The sequence below is a fragment of the Aquarana catesbeiana genome, linkage group LG01 (genome assembly GCF_042186555.1).
Source record: "Aquarana catesbeiana isolate 2022-GZ linkage group LG01, ASM4218655v1, whole genome shotgun sequence".
In the NCBI taxonomy this organism is placed as follows: Eukaryota; Metazoa; Chordata; class Amphibia; order Anura; family Ranidae; genus Aquarana; species Aquarana catesbeiana.
In genome coordinates, this window is record NC_133324.1 from 825,048,792 (window position 1) to 825,068,498 (window position 19,707).

Genomic DNA, 19,707 nt, shown 5'->3' on the forward strand with positions numbered 1-19,707 from the left:
TTTGGTGGGGGGCTGGAGCTCCGCTTTAACGTGCAGTTCAGGCTAAAGACTTGCCATATTTCTGATTGTATAAGCATGTCGCCATAGATGCTTTAAGTGCATTTTTTCTTTACAGTAAGTATGTGTTGTAAAGTGGCCAGAATTGATTTGCTGTGTAGTGAACAGAGCCTTGAACAGTCCCATCCTTCTTATCATGCTCCTGAGTGGGATAGCAGACATCAAAAGCCATTCATGAGAAGCTGAAACAGACACTTTGCAAGGAGCTGAGCAATATCTAAGAGCTGCTGATCCAAAGTCGTGGAGCCTGAGCGTTTCATGACATCACCCTCCCCTTCCATTAACCAGCAGCAGCATCTCAAGTGCATTAGGCAGGCTGCTGTGCTCTGCACCGTCACAGCACATGCCGAGAGTAGAGCTCAGTGACAGGGTGTGTGGAGCCTGGAAAGAATGCCACAGGAAGGGCTTCTGCAAGAGAGCAACGCGCAAGTGTTTGTGAGCAGCTGCTATGAAGGACACATGAGCCCAGGCTGTGACATTTCTTAAACTAGTTCTCTTCCCGAGTGGATCCGGGAGCCGGGGAGAACGCTTGTGGGCTTCCTGGTCCGCTCTCTCCAGGTCTGTTTACTAACAAATCTGCAGCCAAGTGAAATCATGCTGTGGGCTCTTTCCATAAGGGGGGTCATGATGTTTCCACTGCAGAAGAGGTGAATATGTCCTTGAGACCTTCCTGACAGCAAACTTGAGGCTTTTTTCCCCCTCTTGTTTCCACAACCCCCCCACCTTCGTACTATCCAGTCCTTCTGCATTGAACTGCAATTTTCCCATATCCGTGCGTCACTGAGAGACTACTGCATGGTAATGAAGCAGCGACACGGGAGGCCAGGACTTCTCTGCCTTTGAGAAACACTTTGACAAAGCTGACCGCCCCAAACTACTGGGTAACCACAGCTGCCACAGGCATAATGTTGAGTTTACAGGATTCGGTGTTTTTTGAGATTAGCATAAAGTCTCTGCTGAAGTCCTGGAGCAGTAGCTGTAAGTATTATTTCTCCATAATTGTACTGTATTGCATGCTGCCTGCTTCTGGCTTCCTGGCTGTGTTTGCATAAGCAGTAATCTTGTGAAATTCCTTTGCTTGGAGCAGAAAGCTGCGAAGAAGGATCCTACGTCAAGTGAGCCATGTTACAAATATAGCTATTTTCTTGTTGCATTGCTTCTCTGCTCCAGACAAGCCACGGTCTGTAGAGTCATATGAATGTAACATACTTTTGCCAGCACAAAATGTTCTTTAATAACAAATTTGGTTGCCTGTGCCTAGCGGTGAATGCCCATAAATAATATGGGGGGGGTGCTCCCTACTCCCTTCTCCCTACTCCCTTCTCCTTACTACCTGCTCCTTACTCCCTTCTCCTTACTCCCTTCTCCTTACTCCCTTCTCCTTACTCCCTTCTCCTTACTACCTGCTCCTTACTCCCTTCTCCTTACTACCTGCTCCTTGCTCCCTTCTCCTTACTCCCTTCTCCTTACTCCCTTCTCCTTACTCCCTTCTCCTTACTCCCTTCTCCTTACTCCCTTCTCCTTACTCCCTTCTCCTTACTACCTGCTTCTTTCTCCCTTCTCCTTACTCCCTTCTCCTTGTTCCCTGCTCCTTGTTCCCTGCTCCTTGTTCCTTGCTCCCTGCTCCTTGCTCCCTGCTCCTTGCTCCTTGCTCCCTGCTCCTTGCTCCCTGCTCCTTGCTCCCTGCTCCTTGCTCCCTGCTCCTTGCTCCCTGCTCCCTGCTCCTTGCTCCCTTCTCCCTGATCCTTACTCCCTTCTCGCTTCTCCCTTCTATCTTCTCTTTACTCCTTGCTCCCTTCTCCTTGCTCCCTGCTCCTTACTCCCTGCTCCTTACTCCCTTCTCCCTTCTCGCTGCTCCCTACTTCCTTCTCTTTGCTCCCTTCTCCTTGCTCCTTACTCCCTTCGCCCTTCTCCGTTCTCCCTTCTCCCTACTATCTTCTGCTCTGACTTTTTACAAATTGCTGCACTGCTGTATGTAGTGTCAAGTGTGAGTTGAAAACAACATCATCAATTCCAGGCTGAGATATGGTTTCAATGCATCTCCTCGCAGTTCCTGCCCCCCCGAATACATTGTGCTTCATTTATCTTGTTCAATAAAATGTATTGCAGCAGTGCTTTCTTTATGTATTTTTTTTTTCTCTGCGATATCTCTTGTGCTGATTTTGATCATTGCATATAAGAAGCATTGCACCTTAGATGAGCCTGCACAAAGCAGTTTCCTTCGCAAGTCAGCAATCACTGATAAAGTTTTGCTTGAGTAATAAAGATCTGCCCGGGGGGGGGGGGGGATGTTGGGGGCTCCTTGAATGTACGGAGGAATTTATTTAATGTGGGAGAGATTGGCAAAGATAAGGTGGGTACGACTCCTTCATCTAGTGAACCCATAGCAACCAATAAACGCCTACAAAAATGCGATTTTCAGCAAGCCTACACCTGGTTGGTCCATGAATTGCTTCTCCTTGTCCTGCTTTACTAAATAAGCTGAATCTGGGTTCGTCATAGTAATATATATACTCAAACTTTAGCAAGTGGAAAATTACTCCTCGGGGGAACTTGAAGTCAGCTGAATTTCTCCCATTTGTGTTAGTGATTCAGTCCTCGCAGCACAAAAAAAATCCCTACGTTAGACCTGGCTTTACAGGGCTGCTTAGCCAACAATATGAGCTGCTGTGCTGGCCAACATTTGATTGCAGCGGAGTATTTTTCCTTTCACTAATAACAATGAGGTGACATTCATACGGCCTATATAGGGATGATGCCATGATGCAGTATTTTTTTGTGTGTGTTTGTTTTAGATTGTCAGGAAAAATGGTATTTTATAAAAAAAGCTGTTTGGTGGAATATACAGCAGAAAAAGTTCTATTTCTTTCCCACATCCAGCAATCAGACCCAAAATGTCATTTTTTTTTTTTTTAAGTGCAGGTTTCGATCTTTCAGTTCTTTATACTCCGTTTCTCAATGAATGAGATCCAGTAGGTCTCTGGGTTAAAGTGGTTGTAAACCCCAGACATGAAATATGAACAAAGCATATCCCTCTATAGTGTGTCCTTGTCTCAATTAAGAGCACAACGTGTCATTTCTGTCTGCTGTGTTGTACCTCTGCTATTAGCATGAATCACTTTTGACACGTTTTCCTGACACCAAGAGAAAAATGGTGACGGGAGGGATCTCCAGCTGATTGATGGCCTCAGCTGTGCAGTGTGAAGGGGAGTATCCCTTCCCTCTGTTCGGCTCTCAGAGCTCTCCCCACTGAGCTCTGCAGAGTGTAATTTCAGCTTTTTTCCCCCCTTTTTTCTGACAGTTCAGACAAGCTTTATAAATTCTGCACGTTGAACAGATGTAGAGACGACAATACTGCAGATAAACAGATACAACTTATGTAGGAGGATCTGTTTAATCTTTTGTGTATTACCTGAAGCCAGTCACTTCACTGGGTATATGTAAGGGTTTACAACCAGTTCTTTACTGTATCTGAGCACCAAAAAAAATTAATTTTTAACCACTTCAGGTCCACCCTATAGCAGTTTGTTATATATATATATTTGATCTGACACTTCTGTTTACACACAGCGGAAGTCGATCGGCAGCTCAAGCACCTGGCAGTCGGCAGGCAGGGATACAGAACAGCGATCTGCCTATATATTCAAGGCAGATCCCCATTCTGACAGAAGGGACGGGATGGAGTTTTGTCCCTGCAAAGCAAGGAATAAATTCCATCTCTTCCCCTAGTAAAAGCACCTCACACAGTATTGTAAACACTGGTTAGGCCACATTTAACCCTTTCATCAACCCTGATGTTAACCTCTTCCCAGTTACTGTCATTAGTACAGTGACAGTGTATATTTTTAGCATTGATCACTGTATTGGTGTCACTGGTTCCCAAAAAGTGTCAAGTTGTCAGTGCCAGTATGTCTGGTGCAATATCGGAGTCCTGCTATAAGTCGCAGATCACCGCCATTACTAGCAAAAATCAATAAAAATATCCCATAGTTTGTAGACCATATAACTTTTGTGCAAACCAGTCAATATACGCTTATTGGGATTTTTTTGACCAAAAATATGAAGCAGAATACATATTGGCCTAAATTTACGAAGTAATTTGATTTTTTTTCAATTTTTTTATGTTAGATTTTTTTTTTTAAAGGCAGAAAGTAAGTAATATTGTTTCTTTTTCAAAATAGTCAGTTTTTTTTTTTTTATAGTGCAAAAAAAAAACAAACGCAGAGGTCTGATCACATACTACCAAAAGAAAGCTCCACTGGTGGGGAAAAAAGAACTTACATTTTTTGAGTACAGTGTTGCATGACCAAGCAATTGTCAGTTAAAGTAATGCAATGCCATGGTCATAAGGGGGGGGGGGGCTAAATCTTCCAGAGGTCAGGTGGTTAATATTCAATGCAAACACCCCCTTCCATGTCTCCATGTTCCCCCTAGCATTTCTAGCCATGGCAATCTTGAGTAAGGTCAAATGATTCTTGTAGCATTTATTTACTAGAATCCATCTGCCCTTATCACAGGCATGGATGCAGGAGAGTGTGTTTAAGAAAACCTCTCCTCTTCCTCCTGAAGGCTCCTGGGATGTATGACATACTGTATTTATTGTCGTATAACACTCTCACTTTTTCACCATGAAAATCGGGTGCAAATAGCGTGTGCGTGTTATATGCCAATACTTCAATTTTAGCTGCCTCGAAGGGGACAGGGAGGGGGTGGGACGAGCTCCGTCAGGTTACATACAGTGAGAATCCTCTATTTACTTGGCGGCCTCTGTAATAAGAAGTCCCATCTCCTGGGCTGCCATTGGACTACTGTTCTGTCTATCATAGGAGATTCTCACTGTATGTAATCTGTCGGCGCTCGTCCCGCCCCCCTCCCTGTCCCCTCTAGGCTGCAGATGGGCATCGATCAGTCTGCACTGATGGCATTGGCGAGGCTGCTGCATTGAAGGTAATGGCGAGGCTGCTGCATTGATGGCAATGGTGAGGTTGCTGCATTGATGGCACTTGTGAGGCTGCAGATGGGCATTGATGGCAATGGTGAGGCTGCAGATGGGCACTGACCCTTATTTTGCTTCAAAGTTCCTTATTTAAAATTTAAGTTTTTTTCCTGAAACTTCCCTCTTAAAATGAATGTGCGTGTTATACGCCGATAAATACGGTAATTTGCCTAAGCAAGAAACCAGGCAATAACTGAAGAAATTAAAAATTAAAAATTTTATAACAATTAAATATGATATATTTCCTCTTTATTTACTAATGCTAACAGCATGAGAATTAAAAATCAATGTTGATTGGGAGAGTGAAGTTCCACTTTAAATTGTTTGGACCATATGTCCTATGGTTTACAGTTACTGTCCCTAAACCTGAACTCCGGGAAAAGCAAAAGTTCTCCCTTGCAGTGTACCTGCCCCCACACTGCAAGAGTCAAATGCTCGTTTAGGTCTAGGGGACCGGAAAAAAACACTTTTACTTACCCGATCCTCCGCTCAGCTCTGTTCGTGCTGCTAGACCAGTCCCTGTAGCCTCCTCTTCCCTGTGCTCACGGTCAAAGGTCCTCTGACATCATAAAGTACAATGCAGGGCCCTGCACTGGATGTGAGGTGGCAGTGGAAGGGACAGTCCACCATCAGAACATAGGGGAGAAGAGGAGAGCGCTGGCTGCCAGGGGAATGGGGATCAGGCGAGTACATTTTCCAGTACAGTACTGAGACCCAAACGAGCATAGTTTTACATAGTAGGTGAGGTTGAAAATAGACACAAGTCCATCAAGTCCAACCTATGTGTGTGATTATATGTCAGTATTACATTGTATATCCCTGTATGTTGTGGTCGTTCAGGTGCTTATCTAATAGTTTTTCGAAACTATCGATGCCCCCCGATGAGACCACCGCCTGTGGAAGGGAATTCCACATCCTTGCCGCTCTTACAGTAAAGAACCCTCTACGTAGTTTAAGGTTAAACCTCTTTTCTTCTAATTTTAATGAGTGGCCACGTGTCTTGTTAAATTCCCTTCCGCAAAAATTTTTTATCCCTATTGTGGGGTCACCAGTATGGTATTTGTAAATTGAAATCGTATCCCCTCTCAAGCGTCTCTTCTCTAGAGAGAATAAGTTCAGTGCTCACAACCTTTCCTCATAACTAATCCTCCAAACCCTTTATTAGCTTTGTTGCCCTTCTTTGTACTTGTTCCATTTCCAGTACATCCTTCCTGAGGACTGGTGCCCAGAACTGAACAGCATACTCTAGGTGCGGCTGGACCAGAGTCTTGTAGAGCGGGAGAATTATCGTTTTATCTCTGGAGTTGATCCCCTTTTTAATGCATGCCAATATTCTGTTTGCTTTGTTAGCAGCAGCTTGGCATTGCAATTGCTGAGCCTATCATCTACTAGGACCCCCAGGTTATTTTTCCATCCTAGATTCCCCCAGAGGTTCTCCCCCCAGTTTATAGATTGCATTCATATTTTTGCCACCCAAATGCATTTTTACATTTTTCTATATTAACCCTCATTTGCCATTTAGTTGCCCACCCCATTAATTTGTTCAGATCTTTTTGCAAGGTTTCCACATCCTACGGAGAAGTTATTGCCCTGCTTAGCTTGTTATCATCTGCAAATACAGAGATTGAACTGTTTACCCCATCCTCCAGGTAGTTTATGAACAAATTAAATGGGATTGGTCCCAGCACAGAACCCTGGGGGACCCCACTACCCACCTCTGACTATTCCGAGTACTCCCCATTTATCACCACCCTCTGAACTCACCCTTGTAGCCAGTTTTCAATCCATGTACTCACCCTAGGGTCCATGCCAACAAACCTTATATTGTACAGTAAATATTTATGGGGAACTGTGTCAAATGCTTTTGCAAAATCCACATGCATCACGTCTATGGGCCTTCCTTTATCTAGATGGCAACTCACCTCCTCATAGAAGGTTAATAGATTGGTTTGGCAAGAACGATTCTTCATGAATCCATGCTGATTACTGCTAATGATACCGTTCTCATTACTAAAATGTTGTATACAGTCCCTTATCATCCCCTCCAAGAGCTTGCAAACTATTGATGTTAGGCTAACTGGTCTGTAATTCCCAGGGATGTATTTTGGGCCCTTTTTTAAATATCGGTGCTACATTGGCTTTTCTCCAATCAGCTCGTACCTTTCCAATCAGTAGACTGTCAGTAAACATTAGCAACACTAGTCTGGCAATTACTTGACTGAGTTCCCGAAGTACCCTCAGATGCAAGCCATCTGGTCCCAGAGATTTATTAATGTTAAGTTCACAAGTCTAATTTTAATTCTGTCCTCTGTTAACTATGTAGATGCTTCCTGTGATGTGTCATGAGGATAAACGCTGCAGTTTTGGTTACTGAAGCCCCCCGATTCCCTCGTGAAGACTGAGGAGAAGAATAAATTCAATACCTTCGTCATCTCCCCATCCTTCGTAACCAGTTGTCCTCCTTCATTCTTTATGGGGCCAATATGGTCTGTCCTCCCTTTTTTTACTGTTTACATACTTAAAGAATTTCTTCTGATTTTTTTTTTTGCTCTCCTCCGCTATGTATCTTTCATGTTCTATCTTAGCTGCCCTAATTGCACCCTTACATTACTTGTTGCATTCTTTATAAAGTCTGAATGCTGATGATGATCTTGTATTTTTTAAAGGCCTTCTCTTTTTCTTTTATATGCATTTTTACATTGGAGTTAAGCTATCCAGGACTTTTTGCTCTTTAAAATGCACACCCAATGGGATGCATTGGCTAATGCCGTATTTAATATGCTCTTAAAGCAAACCCATCTCTCCTCCGTGTTCTTTGTTCCTAAGATTTTATCCCAATTCATGCCTTCTAGGGTTTGTAGTTTAGGGAAGTTGGCTCTTTTGAAATTCAGTGTCTTTGTATTCCCCTTATGTTTCCTATTTGTGTGATTTATATTGAAGCCAGTTGACCTGTGATCACTGTTTCCTACGTATTTCCACATCCGTGATCAGGTCTGTATTGTTGGTTTTATTTCTAGTTGGTGCGTCTACCATCTGAACCATGAAATTGTCCTGCAAGACATTTAGGAACTGGCGAGCCTTAGACGAATGCGTGGTTCCCTCTGCCCAGTCTATGTCTGGATAATTCAAATCCCCCATTAGGATAACACTTCCCATCCTTGCTGCTAATTCATCTTGTGATAGGAGATCCTTCTCCCCCCTCCTCCCTTAGGTTAGGGGGCATATAGCATACTCCCGGTATTTTCCCCTTAGCTTCATCCCCTGGAGCTCTACCCATAAGGATTCCACCTCCTCCCTAGCTCCCTCAGTGATGTCATCTCTCACATTCACTTGTACATTATTCTTGCTATATAGGCATACCTCTCCCCCTTTTTTACCCTCTCTATGCCTGCGATAAAGGGTATACCCTTGAATGGTTGCCAGCCAATCATGAGAGCTGTTGAACCAGGTATCTGAAATTCCCACAAAATCCAAATCCTCCTCATACAACAGTATCTCTAGTTCTCCCATCTTGTCCGCCAGGCTCCTGGCATTGGTGAACATGCCACGTAGTTAAGAACGGTAGCATACTATCCTCTTGTTGGGTGTTCCGAGATTACAACTAGGACTTGTTACTATACTTACCTTGGGTTTGTGTTTTAGTCAACATACCACTAATGCCCCCAATACTACCCTCTGGAATATGTTTCGTGCTGACTATCTCTACCTCTGGGCCCTCACTCATCCCCCCCCCCCCCCCCAGCCCACCCCCGTCGCCTAGTTTAAAACCCCTCTAACTTTTCGGCCATCTTCACTCCCAGCAGATCTGTACCCTCCTCATTTAGGTGCAGTCCATCCACCATGAGAAGTCGGCCCAGTCCTCCAGGAACCCAAACCCCTCCTTACTACACCAGCTCCTCAGCCACTTGTTTACTTCCCTAATCTCCCTCTGCCTTTCTGGTGTGGCTCAAGGAACCGGTAGTATTCCTGAGAATACTACCTTGGAGGTCCTTTTCCTCAATTTATCTCCCAAGTCTCTAAAATGGTTCTTTAGGACACTCCATTGGCCTCTGACTTTGTCATTGGTGCCAACGTGCACCATGACAGCCGGTCTTCCCCAGCCCCTCCCAGTAATCTGTCCACCAGATTTGTGATGTGCCGAACCCGAGCGCCCGGTAGACAACATACAGTTCGGCGCTTCAGGTCTTTGTTACAGATTGCCCTCTCTGTCCTTCTAAGAATTGAATCCCCTACCACCAGAATCTGTCTTTACTTTCCCTTTTCTTCCCCTCCACTGTCACTGGAGGAGTTCTTCCCCCAGCAGCTAGAAGAGTCCCTCAGTTCCAGCAGTGCTGGTCCCTGACTGGTTTCACCAATTGGGATGCTGCAGCCCTGGATTGACCTCCCTGGCACTTCCCCCTCTACCCTTCCGGATTTTCACCCATCCGCTCTTTCCTAGTGCCTGCACCACTTTGTCTCCACCTGCCTCTGTGCTAGCACCTGCCGTGTGCATTCCTAGCTCTCCTCTACTATGGAGGGTCTTCTTAGTGCTGACAGTTGCTTCCCCAGATTCAGAACCTGGGCTTCCAGGGAAACAACGTGCTTACATTTTGCACAGCAGTATTCGCCCTCAATCGGATGATCAAGGAATGCATACATGCTGCAAAATGTACACCGCATCTCCACACCCGCCGGGCATCGTACCTACTAATTTATTGAGGTTTGGGGATTATACCCTGTCCAAATTTAAATAACTAGCTTCCTGACACTAATACTCAACAAGACAATACACAGGTACTCAACAAGACAATACACAGGTGCTCGCAGACCCACGTGCGCTCGCAGACCCACGTGCACACACACACAATACACAAGTACTAACGATCCACACACACTACTCAGACAATGCTCAGGTACTTACATTACACAGGTACTACCTGACACTAATACTCCATACAGCTCACGTGCACTCGCGGCACTCATGTGCGTACAATACACAGGTACACACTCACCCTACACAGGTACATGACCCCTGTTATAACCTTTTCAACTCTGGTTTTCAACTCACCACTTAGTCCAGTTCCACTAACTCTGGTTTTTAACTCACCACTTAGTCCAGTTCCACTAAGGCTACTTTCACACTGGTGCGGGAGAGCGCCGGCAGTAAAGCGGCGCTATATTTAGCACCGTTTTAGTGGCACTATTCGGCCGCTAGCAGTGCGTTTTTAACCTCCACTAGCAGCTGAAAAAGGATTTGCAGCGCTGCCCCATTGTTTTCAATGGGAAGGGGCGCTTTAGGAGCCGTGAATACACTATAGCGCTGCAAAGATGCGGCTTTCGGGACTTTTTTGACCGTCCTGCAAGCGCACCGCTCCAGTGTGAAAGCCCTCAGGGCTTCCACATTGGAGTGCATTGAGCGGCTCTTTCAGGGCACTTTGCAGGCACTATTTTTTAGCACTTTAGCACCTGCAAAGCGCCTCAGTGTGAAAGTAGCCTAACTCTGAGTTACCACTAACCTAACCACTTAGTCCAGTTCCACTAACTCTGGTTTTCAACTCGCCACTTAGTCCAGTTCCACTAAGGCTACTTTCACACTGGTGCGGGAGAGCGCCGCAGTAAAGCGGCGCTATATTTAGCACCGTTTTAGTGGCACTATTCGGCCGCTAGCAGTGCGTTTTTAACCTCCACTAGCAGCTGAAAAAGGATTTGCAGCGCTGCCCCATTGTTTTCAATGGGAAGGGGCGCTTTAGGAGCCGTGAATACACTATAGCGCTGCAAAGATGCGGCTTTCGGGACTTTTTTGACCGTCCTGCAAGCGCACCGCTCCAGTGTGAAAGCCCTCAGGGCTTCCACATTGGAGTGCATTGAGCGGCTCTTTCAGGGCACTTTGCAGGCACTATTTTTTAGCACTTTAGCACCTGCAAAGCGCCTCAGTGTGAAAGTAGCCTAACTCTGAGTTACCACTAACCTAACCACTTAGTCCAGTTCCACTAACTCTGGTTTTCAACTCGCCACTTAGTCCAGTTCCACTTGGTCTAAGTTCCAGCAAGCTCAAAGATGAGAAGGCTCACAATGAGTTCTACGGAAAGTAATTTTTAAGCTGAAGGAAGCAAAGAAAAAGAAAGGCTATTTAAAAAGTGGCAGAAAAATGCGTTAAAAAGCTACAAGGAAAAGCCCCAAAAAAGAACCTAAAAATGCAACACGGCAATCACCAGCAGTCAAAAGCAAAACTTGTTCATACTCTCCACTCAAGGTCCCCACTGTTCAGCTTCCAACCAGCAGTCTGGCCATCTAACCCACACAGTGCGGGGGCGGCCCCACTGCAATGGAGGACTTTTCCCGTCCCCACAGAAAGGGACACTGTCGTCAAGGAACACTTTTTTCAGGCTGTTCACATAGATGAAATGTTTTACAGTTAGTGATGCAGCCTTTGTATGGCAATACATAATACGTATTGTCGGTAACAGCAATGTAGTTTTCTCCAACATCTGACACATCTGGACAGCCCTCACTGCTCCCTCCTGGCCCCCCAGGGTGTCAGTCTGCTCCCTGTGAAGCCTCCAGCACTCTGTGTGTGAGAGGGACAGGTTGAGTTTCCATGTTTTTCTCTCCCACACACCGCTTTAGGTGTTGGAAGCTTCACAGACAACAGCCAGTCATCTTGGTGATGTCAGGGCCAGTATAGGGCCTAATGCAGAAAGCTTCTGAGTCTGTCTAATGTCACATCATCAATAAACACCAATGACCCAGTGCCCCTGGAAGTGATGCATGTCCATGCCATCATACTGCCTCCACCATGTTTTATAGATGAGGTTGTGTGCTTTGGATCATGAGCTGTTCCAAGCCTTCTCCACGCTTTTTCTTCCCATCATTCTGGTACAGATTAATCTTACTTTCATCCGTCCAAAGATTGCTTTTCCAGAATTGGTCTGACTTTTTTAGATGTTTTTTGGCAAAGTCTAATCTGGCTTTTCTATTCTTTAGGTTTATAAATGGTTTGCACTTTGTGGTGAACCCTCTGTATTTTCTCTCGTGAAGTCTTCTCTTGATTGTGGACTTTGACAATGATACGCCCACCTCCTGGAGAGTGTCCTTCACTTGTCTGGATGTTGTGAATGAGATTTTCTTTACCGTAGAGGATCCTGCGATCATCCACCACTTGTCTTTCGTGGATGTCCAGGCCTTTTTATGTTGCTGAGCTCACCTGTACACGTTCTTCTTTCCTCAGAATGTACCAAACTGTTGATTTGGCCACTCTTAATGTTGCTGCTATCTCTCTGATGGATTTGTTTTTCGTTTTTGAAGCCTTACAGTGGCCTGTTTAACAGCTCCTTCGAACGCATGATGTAGGTTCACAGCAATAGATTCCAGATGCAAATACCACACTTAGAATAAACGCCAGACCTTTTAACTGCTTAATTGATGAAGAAATAACGAACGAGTAACCCACACCTGGCCATGAAAAACAGCTTTTGATTCAAATGTCCAATACTTTTGGTCCCTTGAAAAAGGGGTGGCGGCTATTCTTAAAGCGGAGTTCCACTCGTTTTTCAGTTTATTAAAAGTCAGCAGCTACAAAAAGTGTAGCTGCTAACTTTTAATAAACACACACTCACCTGTCCCACGGTCCAGCAATGCGGCCGCCTGAAGCCTCAGTTCTCTCCCCTGCCTCTCCCCTGGCGCCGGCATCACTAGTGTGGGCACCCAGCTGTGCACTGCTCATGCGCTGTCCTGAATGGCTGAGCAATCTTCTGGGACCTGTGACATGTCCCAGAAGATTGACATGCCAAAAAAAAAAAATTACATGCCAAATGTGGCATGTCAGGGGGTTAGGACTCCTTAAAGCGGAAGTTCCACTTTAAGAGCTGTAATTCCTAAACCTTTCCTCAGATTTGGTTGTACACACCCTCAAATTAAACCTGAGAGTGTGCACGTTCAGTCCATATCCATTATATAACTATAGCTTGAATATGTTTTAGGAAAAACCTGAAAAAAAATTGTGCCTGTCCAAATATATATAGATCTAACTGTATATTGCAGCTTACCAATTATTAGATGTGGTGACTACATTAGTTTTTCTTTTTTTTAGACTTTTTTCCCTCTGTTTTGACCTGGTGATCTGGCCGGTAGACATACCCCTGTATTAGAGTGTCCCCTCTCTGGATGTATGAGCACAGGGGGCACCTTTGGACAACAGCATTGTCAGTCTGAGGGAGGGGAGTTGTAGATGTACTAGCAGATTTAGGTACTCTAACAAGTTGAAGCCAAACTTTAGTTAATGCTTTAGGCCCCTTTCAGTTGGAGCGGATCTGTCGAAGTGGAATCTGCCTGCTCAGCTGGGAATCTGTCCACTGAGCAGACAAATGACAGGTCTGTGTCCGTTAGCGGACATAACTTAGAATGGGACAAGTGTCACTGCACAAGCACAATGCGGTTTAGCATGCCGCAAAGGAGCAGGATCCTCCACTTTAACTCTGGTTAAATATACATTCTTAAAGAGGAACTGCAGTCTGCTCACATAATTTGTAATAAAAACATCTTTTCCATTCTGAAGCTTCCCTCTAACCACTTTGCATATTATTTTATATATACTGTGATTCTGTTCTTGCCAAATATGCTGCAGAAATCTTTCTCCACTAAGTCTGGCTGAAACCATTTTAACTGTGGGCAGCTGAAGCCTGTTCACTTCCTGGATTTACACAGACACACACACACATCTCCAGCTCTGCAGATCTCATTGGCCCTTTTATGATTCATCCCCCCCTCCTTCCTGGAAAACTCTTAGGAGAGTGAGAGAGAGAGCTGTGCATGATGTCATAAGCCTAGGCTAATGACCAGACAAGAGGAAGTGGGCTGTATAAGGTATTTACTGGCAGAAAAAAAATGTTTTACTATCGAAAGTTAAAACAACAAGGGCAGAAGATTTAATCGATGGAAAGTTGAAAAAATGACTGAAGGTCCACTTTACCTCCGAAAAGTACCTTCTAAAGTTGTCAGTGTCTTCTACATCTCAAAGTGTCTTTGTATATGAATATGTCATACCTCTGATAGAACTGTCTCCATCATCTCTCCTGTGACGTGGTGAAGCTTTATAGGCAGGTAGCTAATTGGAAAAGTCAGTGAGTGATGGAAATGTAGTAAATATCAGTTTAAATGTTGTTGCAAAATTGTATCAAAGATGTGATGCAATAATTACATTTGTATGATAATTAGCAATGTGCTCCAGCATGGAAGAGGTCTTATTTACCTCCACTTTTCTTATTACTAATGGCAGTGTTTATGAATTTATACTAACAATAGCGCCATATAAGACTTGAATTTGTTGCAATGAAAATGTTCCCAGTTTTTTTTTTATGACTTTGGCACTAGACTTCCCACATTGAGTCCTCTTTTTCACTGAACTCGCACGATTTGAAACCCACATTTCAGTGCGAGTTTGGGGGCGATTTGAAAGACATCAGTGCGGGTTCATGAACAGATGTTTATTGAAATCGCCCCAGCTGGAACTACTTTTGGAAATCGGTGCAGTGCCGCAAAGTCAGTGTCGTACCAATTGGGACAGTGCCGTTGCCGGCAATAGTTTGCAATTTAGCATGCCAAATTGTACAGGTGTGAATGGGGACTGAATTCTATCAAATGCAGACTCTGTTTAGGTATTCAGACAACCGCTGGTGCTGTGGCTGCCTGATTACAATAGCCGGCAGTGAAGATTCCTCCAGCCACACTGTTTAATGGGGATGAGGGAATTGTTTAGTTTTCTCTTTCTAGTTCAGTCTACAGCATGATTGTATATGGCTCTCCTGGGTCTGATTACAGAACTTTTTTCTGGTTACAGAACTTTCAGCTTTGTAAGCTGAATGCATACAAAGACACATAGAAATGACCTTTTCCTTTCTAACTGGTTTTAACTGATTTTGTTTTATTCCTAGTTTTATATCCGAAGGCAAACCCCCTTTGTGGCAGCTTTACCAATTCTTAGATGTGATAGTTTTTTTTTTTTTGCTTATAAAGTGTTAGCAGACGTATGGCTTCAATTTGTGATCTAAATCTACTAATACATCTAACCCCCCCCCCAGACTGGCAATGCTGGTGTCCAAAGGTGTCTATGTTGCTCCTTCATCCAGATTGAAGGCACTAATACAGATGTGTTACTGGCCAAATCACCAGGTGAAAACAGTGAGGACAAAGGAAAAAAAGAAAAGAAAACTAATGCAGCCACCACATATAATGATTTGTAAGCTGCAATATATTACATTTTGATTGGGAGTTTAATACCTCTTTAAAACTAGACACCCTTTTGAATGTGAAGCTTTGGCTATCCTATTGAAGTATATAAGCTGTGCCCTTTATTTCAAGCCTTCCTCGGCCGAATTTCACACTCCGCAGACTTGGCATTGGTAGTATGTGCAGCTGCTCTGCCAGCATTGTCTCCTGTGCCCTCCATGGAATGTTGTCTAACCTGCACCCATCCTTTCCTCAAACTGCCTGCCTCATTTATTCCTATCATATGACTGATGTCTGAACAAATGTCTATAATAAATCGTCTGTTCTTCTGCAACTCTCCATTAGTGTTTACAGCTCTGAATTCTGCCAGATTTATTGTATGTTAAGCAAAACTAAACCGTTTTCTACTCGTTTGCACTAAATTTTGATTGCAGAAATAATCTAATAAAAATGATTTTTAGTGGTAGATAAACTCAGTGCAGTTTTTTTTACACCGCCATAAACCTGGAGAGAATATGGAAAAAACAGTCACCTTAGGGCTGATGTCACCTTAGGGCTGATGTCACCTTAGGGCTGATGTCACCTTAGGGCTGATGTCACCTTAGGGCTGATGTCACATGGGCGAATCCTGCTAGCAGACTATCTTAATGGAATCAGCCTAGCTGAGGCAGTGGGTTGTCCGTCCCATAGCTAGCAATTGAGATTTGGCAGTATTTGTGGCCAAGGGGGGGAGTGATTCCGCCATATGTATTATTGAATCTTGTGCATTTCATTTAGATCTGTGCAGTAATTCAGCATAAAACAACTGTTTGTCTCTGTACAGGAGCTTCCTGCAATACAGACCAGTCACTGCTACTGACTCTTCTTGTACACGGTGACTGGTCTTGTAACCGCCCAGCCTATAGTTTTTTTGCAGACCGGCTGTAGTGGGTGGAGCCTGTTGGGTCCCTTGCACAACTCTGCTCTCTGCACAGACTATGTACAGCACAGTGGTGATGTCATCACTACTTTTAGAAGGTAATATCTGGGTTTGCAAAGGTATTTGGTGCACACAAAATGGTTTATATCCTTTGTGACTATTTATAAATTAACACGGTTTATGTAACCCTTATCTAGTGGTTTGGTCATTGTAAATGAAGCTTCTGATATAGATACAGTGGACCTGCCTGGTTCTGTTCAGTACCTCTTTGTTGTACACTCTTAAAGCAATAGTAAACTACATTAAAAAAAAAAAAATTCGGGCAATGGGCAGTTTAACTACTTAAGGACCGGAAGGATTTTTCCGCTTCCTGACCAGGCCATTTTTTCACAATACGGCACTGCGTCGCTTTAACTGACAATTGCGCACTACCCACACTAAATTTACGTCCATTTTTTCCACAAATAGAGCTTTCTTTGGGTGGTATTTGATCACCTCTGCGGTTTTTATTTTTTGCGCTATAAACAAAAACAGACCGTCAATTTTGAAAAAAAATTTTTTTTTAAATTTTTGCTATAATAAACTGATTATTGTATAAATGTCATTGGCAGGGAAGGGGTTAACACTAGGGGGCGATCAAGGGGTTAAATGTGTACCCTAGGGAGGTGTTTCTAAGTGTGGGGGGATGGGAGTGACTGGGAGTACAGAGAGATCGCTGTCCCTGAATACTAGGAACAGCAGATCTCTCTCTACTCCCCTGACAGAACAGAGATCTGTCTGTTTACATTGACAGATCCCTGTTCTGTCTCCCTGTGTAGTGATTGCGGATGGCTGACGGACATTGCGGCCACACGCACCGGCTCTGATGGCGCTCGTGCCCCCCGTTATGCCTCCTAAAGCGCCCAATGTACAATGACAGCGGTTTGTGCAGGGGAGCCAACCTGCCGCACTACAAGTGGTCTGGAGGCTGGTCTTAAAGTGGTTAAGTCATATAGTGCTAGTATGCATCACATACTAACACATTGTGAAAAAACTTACCTGAAAACGAAGCCATCCAGCGGCGCGCTGTCACCGCTGAAGGCTCTTCCATCTTCACCCGGTCTTCTTTCCAGGTGCGCATGCTTCAGCAATATGAATGGTCAAGCCGGTGATGATGTCTATCATGCTCGTGAGAGTCGCTGTTTACGTCATGGTTCTAAAGGAATGGCAGGGGTGTAAGTCCTTCAGAGCGCATGCACCGGTGACATCACCGGCTGCATCTAAAGTAAATATCTGCACCGTTTAGGAGATATTTACCTATAAGTAAGCCTTACTATAGGCTTACCTATACATAAAAATCATACATGGGAGTTTACTCCCACTTTAAAGCAAGACTCCGTTGGGTTGATTTACTAAAACTGAAGAGCGCAAAATCTGGTGCAGCTGTGCATGGAGCCAGTCGGCTTCTAACTTCAGCTTGTTCAGTTAAAGTGGTTGTAAACCCACAACAAAAAAAACTAAGAAAAAAAAAACCTGCAAGACAAAGGCTTGAAATACTCACTTTAGATTGAAGCCCCCACAGTGGTTCCCGTACACAGCTCCGGCCGATGACATCGCTCCCAGAGTTACTTCCAGGTATCGCTGGCTCTGGCGCTTTGATTGGCCGGAGCCGCGATGATGTCACTCCCGCAAATGTGCGCGGGAGCCACCAGTAATGGCACACTAACTGAAGCAACGGCACGATCGTGCTATTGCTTCAGTGCGCATGTGCCAATGACGTCAGCACATGCAGAAATACAGGGGATATCTCCTAAACCATGCAGCGTTGGTAGCTACAGGTAAGTACAGGTTAAGTACCTGTAGCTACAGGTAAGCCTTATTATAGGCTTACCTGTAGTCAAAAGTGGATTGTAAGGGTTTACTGCCACTTTAAGCTTTGACCAAAAAAAAAACTGAAAGCTGATTGGTTTCTGTGCATAGCTGTACCAGATTTTGCACTCTACTTTAGTATATTAACCCCCATGTGTTGCAGCTCTGTTCAGATGTGTTTAGCACAAATACCAATAAATGGAACTCGTTTTCCCCTTGTTTTGTCATCAACAAAAAAGTTTCAAGAGCCTCTTTGTATATGTGTGTTATGCTGGCAGAATTGCCTTCATTTGTTCAGTTGGTTATGTATACAAATGTGACAGCAAGAAATAGATGATGTAACAGTTTAAAAGGGTTTTGTTTGCATATTCACAGTAGCAGGAATCTGTAACGTTTTCAGAGAATCAGTCTTGAAACTAGATGTTGAATATAATTACATTTTGATTCAATCATTTACATATTTTTGTATAAAACCAGATACCCATTTGCTGTTCTTGGTGGCATGGTCTTCCTGGCTCTCCTTTTAACCACTTAAGGACCAGGCCTATTTCTGACATCGTTTGCAGGTTAAAATCAGGTTTTTTTTGCTAGAAAATTACTTAGAATTCCCAAACATTTATATATATATATATATATTTTTCAGACACCCTCGAGAACAAAATGGCGGTTGTTGCAATACTTTGTCACACCGTATTTGCACAGCAGTCTTACAAATGCATTTGGGGGGGGGTAGAAACACTTTTTTGAATTAAAAAATAAGAACACCGTAAAGTTAGCCCAATTTTTTTCTATATTGTGAAAGATGATGTTACACAGAATAAATAGATACCCAACATGTAATGCTTCAAAATTGCGTCCACTCGTGGAATGGCAACAAACTTTGGCATTTAAAAATTTCTACAGGTTACCAGATTTGAGATACAGAGGAGGTCCTGTGCTAGAATTATTGCTCTTAACGATCGCGGGGATACTTCACATGTGTGGTTTGAACACCATTTTCGTATGTGGGTGCGACTTGCTCTGTGTGCGAGCTCGGAGGGACGGGGCGCTTTAAATTTTATTTATTTGTTTTCCTTTTTATTTTACTACTTCTTTTTTAATGTGAGATCTCGCAGAGAATCCGCTGCAGAGACCACTTTTATCCTAAAGAGGACTGCCCTCCGTTGAAGAAAATACCGGGGTTATGGCGGCTATCTGCTGCCATAACAATGCTATTTAACGTCAAAGGACCAACATATATCCATGGCAAGAGGTCCAGAAGTGGTTAAGCCATTTCTGCTGAACCGGTCAAATCCATCTTTGGTCTGGCTGGTGATCGTTGTATTCTGATGGCTGGGAAACCTCTCGCTGTCAGAACACAATAGTGCTGCGGGAGAGATTCCCGCATTATTATTTAACCACTTCAATACAGGGCACTTGGACACCTTCCTGCCCAGGCCAATTTTCAGCTTTCAGCGCTGTCACAATTTGAATGACAATTGCGCGGTCATGCTACACTGTACTCAAACAAATTTTTTACCATTTTGTTCCCACAAATAGAGCTTTCTTTTAGTGGTATTTGATCACTTCTGGGATTTTTATTTTTTGCGCAACAAATAAAAAAATGTTTTTGAAAAAAAAACAAGTCTGTCTTCGTTTCTGTTAAAAATTTTTGTAAATAAGTACGTTTCCTCCTGACGAGGTA

General features: G+C 43.8%; 1 protein-coding gene across 7 annotated transcripts in view; it reads left to right on the forward strand.

Annotated features, from left to right (window-relative positions):
* Positions 1 to 19,707, forward strand: part of FRYL (FRY like transcription coactivator) — a 460,530-nt gene that overhangs the window by 193,469 nt on the left and 247,354 nt on the right. The window contains exon 1 of one of the 7 annotated variants that reach the window (XM_073608469.1): positions 268 to 1,035. The exons of 5 other annotated variants lie outside the window; for them this stretch is intronic. In XM_073608469.1, the coding sequence (XP_073464570.1) occupies positions 963 to 1,035 (73 nt within the window). In that variant the 5' untranslated portion in view covers positions 268 to 962. Of the gene's footprint in view, positions 1 to 267; positions 1,036 to 19,707 lie in introns of those variants that run through there. One more of the 7 variants, XM_073608472.1, reaches the window with a different exon arrangement.